The sequence below is a fragment of the Cariama cristata genome, unplaced genomic scaffold (genome assembly GCF_000690535.1).
Source record: "Cariama cristata isolate BGI_N322 unplaced genomic scaffold, ASM69053v1 scaffold6173, whole genome shotgun sequence".
NCBI lineage: Eukaryota > Metazoa > Chordata > Aves > Cariamiformes > Cariamidae > Cariama > Cariama cristata.
The window spans coordinates 82,746-94,289 of NW_009606573.1; the positions used below are offsets into that span (position 1 = coordinate 82,746).

General features: G+C 37.4%; 1 protein-coding gene across 1 annotated transcript in view; it reads right to left on the minus strand.

The window, feature by feature from the left end:
- Positions 1 to 11,084, minus strand: part of ATP10B (ATPase, class V, type 10B) — a 55,825-nt gene extending 44,741 nt beyond the window's left edge. The window contains exons 1-2 of the mRNA XM_009696406.1: positions 10,810 to 11,084; positions 9,550 to 9,744 (exon numbers count right to left, since the gene is read on the minus strand). Coding sequence (XP_009694708.1) covers positions 9,550 to 9,744; positions 10,810 to 11,084 — 470 coding nt within the window. The remainder of the gene's footprint in view (positions 1 to 9,549; positions 9,745 to 10,809) is intronic.
- Positions 11,085 to 11,544: the final 460 nt, after the last annotated feature.

Here is an 11,544-nt window from a genome sequence, read left to right on the forward strand (position 1 = left end):
AAGGCCTGAACTAAATAGACTTTATGAAGTCATTTGCGGGAAGAGAGGATCATAAAAAAATCCTGCTATGGTTGGAGTTTGTGGGGGAACATGAATAAATTATTGACTTTTTGTCAACAATTTCATTTCACATTCTTGGTTTCAATAAAAATAAATCTCAAACAAAAACTGGGTCAAAATGGAGGGTGAATGGGAGCAAATAAAACTTATCGTTCTGCTCCCCAGAGGAGATTAAATAAAAGTAATTTTTCATGTGCACTCCACAGCATGTCTATGAATCCTAGAGAAAGATCTTCAGAAATCTTTATCACCTAGAAGTGTCGTATCAACCAATTAGTTCAGTGAGTCTTGTTTTCTTCAATTACTGCAAGCTCTGCCTCAGGATACTTTGCAGCTTGAAGTAAAGACATTGTTTGTTCTACCTTTCACCCCCTAAATTGCCACTGGGTTATAACACTTAGAAAAAAATAATACCGGTGTCACAAATAGACAAAATCAAATGTTTGTACTTTATCATATGTAAATTCGCTAGAATGTTGTATTTGAAAATGGCCCCTCTCAAGCATCACCTACTTTATAAAAAATGCTAATGTTCTGAGATTCTCAGTTCTACACAGACAACAGGGAGAATCACACAGCTACTTATCCTTTACAGTCTATTTTTGCAAATAGAAATCCCACACATTTTTATGCCATCAAAGATTACACCAGTTTTTATATGGAAAACCATCACAAAATGTTTTAAAAGACCGCTTTATGGGCATGACTTCATGGTTAGGAGTTACTGCCATAAAATTTTGAAAAATTGACAACAGAAGAGTAGATTTAGGACTTGAGAAAGGGACTAGACTGGAAAGGAACTGATTCTGAAACCTGTCCATAGGTCAGAGTACAGCACAACTCGGCTGATAGTATTCCTGAGCTAGAGATATTATCTGAGCATGAGAAGGTGCTGTATTGTCTGTGCCAGTTCATCACCAGCTTCTGCCACGTTACCATTACAGTAGCTGGGAAGGTTGTTTTTGTGATGTGGACATCAGCCTAGCAGCATCAATGATGTCATTTAGGAATGGACGGTCCTGTAACAACCTCATTAGCAAGGAGCTATAGTCTTTCCCCACAGCCCCAAACTCTCTCTCAGGATTTGGATACTATTTTAAGACAGCAATGAACATCTTTTAAAGATACAGGAGTGAAATTTTTCTAAAGTCTAGTAAAATTCATCTTTAATTATACTGTTTTGGCCATTCCCAATTCATTAATACTAGCAACAGATCCTATCCTTTTATGTGCTAAAACTCTCTATACCATCCTAACAAGGAAGTTATCCTCTCAATAAGAAAAGAATCCTATATCCAACTTTTGTAATCAATTCAAGTTTATGTGAACTTTAAGTAAGTACCAGAACTTTATAAATGTATCATATGTCCATATACAAGGTTTTGGATTTCTTTTAACTCTCTTTTTTTAATCTCTGTCTCAATTTTATAATGACCTGTACCAAATGAAGAAATAAAATATAAATAAAAAGTATTTTGAGAACACATTTGTTCAGACTTTACTATGTTCATTTTGAAAGTTATGGTTTATTGTATTTAGGGAAATCTAATTTTTTTTTTTAAACTGCCTAGAACAAAATGCTTTTCCTACGATGCTGCCTGGCACCAGCTGGAATGAACAGATAACTCCAAGACCACTTAATTAATGACTGCTAATCATTATCATTAGTTTCTAAGGACTCATTAACTTGCCAAGTTTCTGGAAGCCTCAGCTTAGATCAGCTTTTTTGCTACAGTCATGTCCATACACGATCATGTAGTTCTTGAGGTCACATGGTAGAAACCTGCTTCTCTCCAGGTTTTAATGGTGTTTTAAAAATTCAGACAGTTAGGATGGGCCTTAATGCCATGAGGTCGTGATTCTGCAGGTCTCTGAACCCAAACCATAGGTTCTTATTTATTTGCCCTTTGTCTTAGTCTTCAGTTTCTGCTGCTGTCTGCTAAACCATTGCACCTTTGCTGTGAAGCAGCTTTAAGTGCCCTGACAGGTAATAGATCTTGAAGAAAGCTCTGATAAAGCAGCAGACAAACCAGTGGTAACATTAGTAATGTATTTATGGATTTTCTTCCACAGAGACCAAGATCCTCACTGTAGCAGTACACACTGACTGACAAGAACTGCTAGCTTGCTGCTCTTTGACTTTCAAGTGCTGCTGCCTGGACCAGCTGAGTGTTGAAAACTTGACATTTTTCCTTTGCATTTAGGCAGTTCAGCATGTCACATATTTCTTCACCGCACAATCAGCATGCTCACTGTGAGACGAATTCACATTTTAATTACTTCTTCACCATTTTGGTACCACTGGTTTCAAGCAGTTGAATGGTGACATAACAAACCTGAGTGTACTGTTAGTTAAGGCCATTTTCTCAGCTCACTGGAAGTACAAAGAACGCTTCAGCTTGCAGAAATAGAAGGCACTGTTTGCACCTTCAGTAAAACTCACTGTTAATTCAGGTATCCATAGTTACACTGGGTACAAAAGGTACCTGAAGTACATACCAAAGTTATATGGATGACAGAGCAGAGGATGTCCACTGCTGGTGACGGTCCCACACAGAGGACAAGGTAGTCATGTTTGACATTAAGCAAGGGAGTGGCATTGGATCTTTCCTGATGGATAGTTAGTTGTAATAATATCATAGCACATAATAATACTGCACTTATTGTAATTTATTCATATTGCTACCTTTATAAGCAATAATTAATGTTTCAATTGATCAAAGTTCATGCTTTGTGGCTGTCATAAGAATGCACCTTCAGCCATGCAAGAGCTGGAGATTTTAATGAGATCTTCAGCCTCCAGCTGATGAAATTCATGCATAGTTCAGAGAAGGCACCACTGAGATATAGAAGCCTTGATATTGCTATGCCCAAGAAAATTGATTGCAATTTTGCCTGAGGGAATGTGGTGGGACTTCAAATGGGCCACAGGCTTTAGAGTCTGTCTTTTTTTTGGTGTATAAAATGAACCCACTAAAGCCTCCAGCAGGCTCCTAGTCTTTAAAGATTTGCTTTGTTAAAAAACAAAAATAATAAAGCAGAAAGAAAAGGCTCTTTAACAAATGAAAACTCAGTGCTGCTGAGCAAGACTTTAAATGAAAGCATTGGCAACAAATCTCTTTTTGCTTACTGTACCCTTGGCAGGGTGATTTTTTTCTTCTTATCCTGTTTTCCACTTTACAAACTTTCAGGCTCACCTTGGGTTGAATGAGCTGCATATGATGTTTTGAGGGTCCAGAAAAAAGTTGTCTTTTTTCTTTCACCTCTGAGATTTGACAGCAGGTCAATTCCTATTTTCAAGCATGCTCCCTACACTTCTTTGCTATCTTCCAGATGCCAGAGATGTCTGCTGGTCATTGTGTCCCTGGCCAAGCCCAGTTATTCTCCCAGACATGGGGAGCATTCAGGGGAGGTGCAATCCCTCCTCCCCTCAGAAGGTCCAGTTGATCAGAGCATATGAAGGAGGTTGAAACAGAAAGGCATCCTTTGTCTTCGCTACCCAGCTTCCCTAATTTTAAGAAAATATAAAGTGTACTATATATATACTGTAACCTATAGGCAAACAGTTCTCCATTGCTGTCATAGAGATAAATTACAACACTGAATTGCAAAACCTGCATCAAATGAAATATTTTAATCCTCTTTCAAACCAGTGAGTCTAGCTTAAGCCACTTCCAGCTTTTCAGCTGTTGGCAGTTCTGACTTCGTGCAACTGAGAGATGAGTTCTTTGTTCTTTCCTCATTTCCACATCACTGCTCTAGAACTAACCCAGAGTTCGTGCTGATGTAGGAATCTTTAAATGTTCTAAAACCTTACGCTAAGCAGATAAAGAGTTACAGTGAAGGCCAGCCTGGATTTTTTGTATCACAGACATCAGTGGATCTACAGAGGAAGAGGAGACTGATGCTTGTAGGAACTACTTGAAAACCATGGAGCCTGAAAGAATCACTGAAGGACTTTCTACTGAAAGACTAATCAGGCTATCTCCTTTAGCATGCCTGTTGACTTACCTAGTTACCTGACAGCTCCACAGAATGGTTCAGAGCATATGAACTAGGCTTCTTTGAGTCACTGTCTCAGATACCCAAGTTTAGGTGCTTAAAATTAAGCAATGTGAAGAGCTTAAATAATGTTAATGTTTTTACAGCTGCCGCTGTCTGATGTACATGCATTCAGTCAAGTGTGTTGCTGTGCCATCTTGAACTGTGCATAGTCCTTGCATTTGTACCTGAGTGTTTATTGAAATACTGAGGAAAAAATTAGGTTAAACCTTCCAGAAGTGTGAAATTGATGTAAAAACCTGTCTGGGTGCTATGGACTATTTACAGACCGTTATAACTTAGTCCTAGGGGTACATCAGATCCAGGTCATACATTAATTATGTATCAAGTAGTTCCCTGAACACCATAGAACTTCAAGAAAATTAAACAATAGCTTTTGGCAACTGTTGGGTTGACATTGGCTAGCAGGTTTGTATACTACATTCAGTGCTGGCCCCTGCTGTTAGTAAGTTCATGACAAACTGGGGAGAGTTCAGAGAAAAGTAACCACAGTAGTTTTGGAGGGACCGACTGACAAGAAAGATGAAAAGAGTGATCTATATGCAGATCTTGATTAAAAGGTGTCTGGGTGTAGCAAAATGAACATGATAAAAATCACACATATTTGAAGATTATAATTGTCACAGATGAAGAATAACTAATTAGGTTTGCATGAAGCCAGGTGACTTGAGGAATTTAAGTGCAATTGGGGGAAAATAAAGCATAATATCATAGAAAATGCTTTGACAATCACATTTTGTAGTCATGGAAGCCCCCTTGCTTGGAAAATTTAAAAGCAGACAAAGTATATTTTAAAGAATACCAGGAGAAAGGAGGCAATTAAACATAGGTCTGTACCATCTGCAATTGAATTTTTTGTTCTCTTCTTTTGGTGTTGTGTGATTTGTTCTGACAGCACAACAGTTTGTATACAATTATTATGATTCCAAAAGTTTTGGTTCAGATATTAAGATCTCGACAACCAAATATTAGATCTAAGTTATTACATCTCCCCAAGACACTTTAATGCCTATTAATTGTCTCCCATTTTCTCAATTAAACATTTTTCAAATAAACTACTTGAAATGTTTTTTTCCTTCATCTGACTAGCAGACTAGATTTCCCATTCCAGCTGATCTCTGTGAAAAGAAAATTAGAAGAAATGTGTTTACAGGGCAGCCTATTTAAATTTCCCCTAGTCTTCAAGAAAGTTTTAGAGAACATTCAGCATTTGGAAAAGATTGTTCTGCCTTTGTATTTCTTTTGGAACAGGAACCAGAGTTCTTGTTATTGAAATCTGAAATAAAGACAATATAGTCTCCAAGATTAATTCTTAAAATCTAAGTAATCTTTCATCTTCGCCCGGAAGATCAGTTGCTCTATTAAAAAGAACTTTTTGCTGCCACAAGATTAACAAAATTTGCAGTGTCTTAAAAAAGACTTTCACTTATGTTAAAAAATTACCTACAGCAGATGATTCATAAGGAAGAAAATTAGAAGACATCATGCCCTTCCATGAATTTGCAGCTAGCAAGAAGAACAAGAAATATCAGCTTCCCAAAGCGCTATAGAAGCCTGATTAAAATTATTCATGATATAATAAGCTGTAGCTACTGATCTGACGGCAATTGTAATTACCCATGATTTTTCCAGACAGGATGAATGCCATAGTCTGAAGAACCTCCTCCTTTTCCTTTCCCTTACATCACCTTTTTGGGCCATAAAACTTTGGTGAAAGACAAGATTCTAGACAAGATCTATTCAAAGTTTTTTTATGGGATGGGGTAACCAGTTTTAAGACAGGTCCATGTCAAGTTTCTGCGTAAGAAAGTACTCGTGGCTATAACTTGAATCTGGATCTGTGTGTGTGTTCTAATTCCATGATTGACATTTTCTCTTATACAAAACAAGTTTTGTTGTGTTCCCCACTTCTCATGTTCCCATGGTAAAAGGCTTTCAGATATAAATTAACATGGTTGCTTTATGTAAAGAGGAAATAAACAAGATTCCTATGCAGATTCATTCATTAGTACCTACTACACCACCTATTCTCTTTCATAGTGGTTTTAACAAGTGCTAACAAATAATCCATTGCCTCATCGGTTAATGCAACATTGAAAAGATTAAAAAATCTAACTAGATTGCAATCTCACAGATAGGCAGAAGAGGCAATTTTGCAACCGTACCCAAAGAGTTATAATTATTGATGGTCTTCATAGTGGTAGAGAAGAAATCTTAAAGGAGCAATATTTAGGAACTTGTAAAATGTCTGCTTTTTCAGATGAGTTGACAAGGAAAGCAGTGCAATTTTGTTTCTGACAAGTCATTATCTGTATATAGGGATAAGCTTAGCCCCCAAACAAAAAAAATCCATTGTTTTCCTGTTTAACCAGCAGGATATAAAAATAAAAATCTGACAAACGCATGCAAGAGAAACAAACAGAAATGACAGCACTGTGTGATAAAAACCCAGAGTTCTGCAAGATCTTGCTTGTGAAAGTGTACATTATAGAAAGCACTGTTGATTAATTTGAGGGATGACAGGCAACATTCAGAGATGCAAAGCTTTGCTCTTCTGACTCCCGTATGTGTTATTTTAGCAGGGAGAAGTCATTTTCTACTTTGCTGAGAGAAGAATTTTGATACAATAAAACATAATTTTCAAACTTCTGAAAGTACTAAAAGCAAGAAGTCATGAAACATTTTGAAGAAGTGAGCACAGACACATGTAGCTGATTTATATAGAGATGACTGAACAGAGGCATATATTACTATCTCCCATCTTTAAACTGCATTTTTACAGCTTTAGATACAACCTAGTAAAAGAAATACAACTGAAAGTTAGTCTACAGTGTAGAGTATAAAATTAAATGTAGTTCAAAGTGCTACATTTTAAAGAGGTTTCTTGGCATCTAAGAATGCAAAAAGGTCCCATGACAGATCTTGTTCTGTGCTAGCTTATATTGATAGAATTAAGCCCTCTTGAAAATTCCTTAGAAATCCAGGTCCTTGGAGCTATTTGCACACCTGTTTTCACCGCTCTCCATACTTAGTAGGCTGATAGCCACACCAATACCATGAAACTCAAACTTACCGTCCCAGTCTGAAAATGAGGTTTAGACAAAAAAAGAAATACATTTCCCTGCATGAGAACAAATACCAGGTAATATATAGTCACTATGACTTTTCTCTGTTTCGCGTAATCACTGTGATTTTCCAGCAATTATTTATTAACTTTTTTAAACAAAAAGCCTCATCTTTGACAAAAGATTTCAAGCCAGTTTTTTTTTTTCTGTGATAAAAGCCGTACAAAACTCACCTGCTGTAAATGTAGCATCCCATATGATTGATTTCTTTGTCTAATTTATACCGCCGAAAGTCCTCCCAAGCATCTTTAATGGCTGTAATGGCCATTATAACACAAATTGGGATCATAGAAACTTCTGGTTGGAAAGCATTCACCACTGGCACAAAATTCAGCAGTGCAATGACCACAAAATAAATATTGGCAAAGCGGTGAAACTGCTCAAAGATATTTTTAGGGAGGAAAGTCAAGATGGTGTATTTTGTGGTCTTAATTTTATTGGAGTCATAGTATCTATTTGGATTTTCCTTCCACTTCTTACTTCCAAAGGGCAAATTAGAGACGATCACTCGTTTATTTTCATTTTTCTTCTTTCTTTTCTTTACTTTACTTCTCTTCTCCAGCTCTTCATTTTGGATTTCAGTATCTGGAGAACCACATCGGCAGCAAGTTTCCTTGAAAAAATGTTTTTTCCATATCATTCTAGAGAAGCAGCATGGAACACTTTTCCTTGACATCTTGTTTTCCTCTCAAAAAGTAGCTTCAAGTTGAAAACCAACAAAGTTAGAAGAGTTCAATAATCCAGATAAACTCACAGGTGGTGGAGAGAAGAGTCAAGATGTCCGAAGCCCAGGGCTGCCTCTCCTTTGACTCCAACCTCCACCTGCCTAGGGACAGGTATCATCCTGACTCAGCTGTGCCGGGTCCTAGAGCCTGCTGGGGAAGCTGCACCTCACGTATGACAAAAGCATCCTGAATGTTTTGTTATTCCTGTTAGCATACGCCTGGAGGCCCCGTTCGGAGCATTTCCCTGGCATCGACTATCTGCTCACATGAAGTGCCTCTGTTTTAACGCAGAGCAGTGACAAAGCTAAGAATATACACACAATTTTCATGGTTCAATTCATGAGTTTCAGAATCACTTTATAAGCCTGGGAGCTTCCAGGAAGTTCAAAGGTAATGGGCAGAGCTCCACGTCCCAGAAGTCAACAGAAGATTATCAAAAGCCTCAGTACAGACTATTTCTCTCTTTTAGTTCCTCTGTCTACTATTTGTTTTCATGACCATAAAATGGATTATTAAACAAACAACCCCCATGTCCTCAAACCAAGCAAACCTATGATTTGGTAGTTGTGAGAATTAGACATAGACATAGGCAATTGAAGGGCAGTTTACCTAGATTGCCCCTCAGCCCGATCCTTCTCCTCTGATAGACCTCCTGCTTCTGGACACCCAAAGTGTCCCTCTGTCACCCAGTAACCCCTTCCAGCCTCTCACTTCTTCTTCCCCATTGGTCCTTGTGCCTCTGACACATAAGTATGTAAGCATAGATTAGGGCTAATTTCAAAAGAGCTAAAGAGATGTCTACAAACCATAGTAATTTCCTCTATGACCTGGGCTTAAGGAGAGGTAAAAAAAGGAAGACACCCAAACATTTAAACTTCTTTTAAATGAAAACTCTGATCTGTTGCATTATGTAGTGACAAGCTAAGTAGTCTCAAGTCAAGTTAGTACTTGGACAAGAAACTCTGATGAAATCGAAATGTTGCAATAAGAATTGCACATGAAAATATTTCTTCCTTCTGAGTCAGTACTGAGCAAACATCACAGCTTACTGCAGGTGTTATACCATCTCCAAAGCAAAACCGTGCTGTATTGATCACCTGTGTTTACTGGAAGTCCTATAAAATTTTTTTCAGCCCTTGGTTATGCTTCACCTTGAATGTAGTTGATTATTAATTTTTGTATTAATGGTTTTAGTGTGAAACGTCTGAAAGACATTGCTCCAATTTGTTAAACAGCCCCAGCAATCCTTTCCAGACTTGGATACGTTTCATTTTTCCTCCAGATCCTTCTGCTAACTAGAGAGGATGTTGTGCGTATTGGCAAGCTGTTTTGGAAACTTAGAATGAAAACTTGTATATCAGCACACACTGCTGTCATATGAAACAAAACATCAATGGTATCAGGATGAATTAGATGAGATAAATGAGGCATTTTTAAAAGCAGAACAAAATTCTTTTATAACAGTTTTTCCAAATTTACTGCACTCCAAAGGGTCAGTGAGGGAATTACTGCAAAATCAGATGATCGGTTTCTATCACGTCAAATACAAAGAAAAACAATTGGTTTAGTTTACTTACTTGTTATATACCCTGGTTTTAGAGAAGTTTATCGTCTTATCAAATTGGTATTTTCTATAGTCTTCAATAGCATCCTTAATCATACTAGCAAGCAGCACCACAATTAGAGGCAGCATAGTAATCTCCCTGTGGAAGACTTTCACTTGTGGGAACCAGTTCAGAACCACCAGAAAGAAGAAATAAAGATTACCCAGCCTGAAAAGATATGAAATAAATTAAAAGTAGTCAGAAATCAGAATGTGTCCTTTTCTTAATGAACATCCCCCATTTTGTGTCAAAGGAACATTAATCATTTCATTTCTCTACCCTCCTCTTCTTTTCCCAGAATGAATTAATCAGATGCTTAACAGAGATGCTAATTTTTTCTTTAGAAGAGCCTGTGAGATACATTTTCATAATATTATAGCTACCTCCATTTTTCCACATATTACAAACACTTTTTATCTCTAGGAGCAAAAACTTTTTCAATGTTTCCCCACTGCCTCAGCCTTGAAAATAAGCACAAAATCAAACAAAAGCCCCAAAAGACTTAAAAAACAACCCAAGGTGACAGAATTGAAGTAAAACCCCATGTGTTCAGAACTATGGAAATGTCCTCATCAGGAATCCATGAAAGATTCTACAGGTGGAAGGTCAAATTACAAATGTGTAAATCTAATATACAGAATGAAAATTTCAAAGCTGGAGATGGATATACAGCTGTCATTTGTCTTTATCATAATGATATTTCCCTGGACATCTTATTGACATGGTGCATTATGCTGGGGGGCATACATAATTTCAAACCAACAAGTGGAAAGGTACATGACCTAACACTTGCATACACACGTATACTGTTTTTAGGTTGTTAGACAGTCACTTGCATGCTGTTGAAAATGTACCGAAAAGCCTCTGAAATCAACAGAATTTCACAGATGTCTCAACACATCCTATGAGCGCCTTTTCATGTTCTTAAAAACAAGAGGTTTCTTGAACACAGAAACAGGCGGATTTTTAAATAAAACTTGAAATTTTTGCATAGAAATCAGTTCCAGCAATCGAACAAGAAAGCTGGCCACAGCATTGGTTAAGCACACCTAGCGTTCACTTGCTTTAAACCTCCATTTCAGTGTGAATTGAGTGACATTTGGTTACAAATAATCATCAACTAAATTTCAGTAGTGTCACAACTACAAAAGCAGCCCTTCTCCATCCCCCTCAAATACCACTGTTTCAGAGAGACTTCTTAAATCTCATATATTGCTGAATGAATTTTTTTACCTGCGAAACTGCTCAAAAAGATTTTGGGGCAAAAAAGTGAACCATGTGTATCTTGTGGTCTGTATCCTGTTTCCAGAATAAAATGTAGAAGCTTGTTTCCAGTCTTTCCACTGTCTCCCATTGTCAGGAAACACAATCCTTGATTTGTTTAAGTTGAGTTTTGGTTTGTCTCTGACAGCAAACAGCAGTGGTGTCGATTCTGATAGAGTCTGGGAGGGACTTTCAGCCCCTAGTCGTTGCCAACGGTACAAAGCAGAGTCCACAGACAAAGCCATCACAGCAGGGTTGTCAGGCTGAAAGACAAGTGCATGACAAGGACTGAAAACTAATTCCATTCTGGTAGAAAATTCACTTCATGTCTTGCTAGCAGACATTTAAAGCAGCAAACAATACTCCTGTTCAGTGCATTGCAGATTCAGTCCGCGAGTATTTTCCCCAGAGAATACACAGAATAAAAGACACAACAAAATGTTCAATATGGAAAAATCTATTTCTATCTCTGGGGAAAAAAAAAAATCCCAAATCTATTTTCTGTGTGTTATAACAGCAAAGTAACATAGATAAAGCCATTTTAACAGAGGTGAACAATGGCTTTTCCATCACAAATTCTGTATCATTTTCCTCAGTCATAATCTGTCACCAAATCTATCCAGGCATTTTTCTTCAAATATCTGACTTTCTTACAATACTTTTTCTATTCACAGTTACTTACAAAGGGACTGGTTCAGGTGTTGA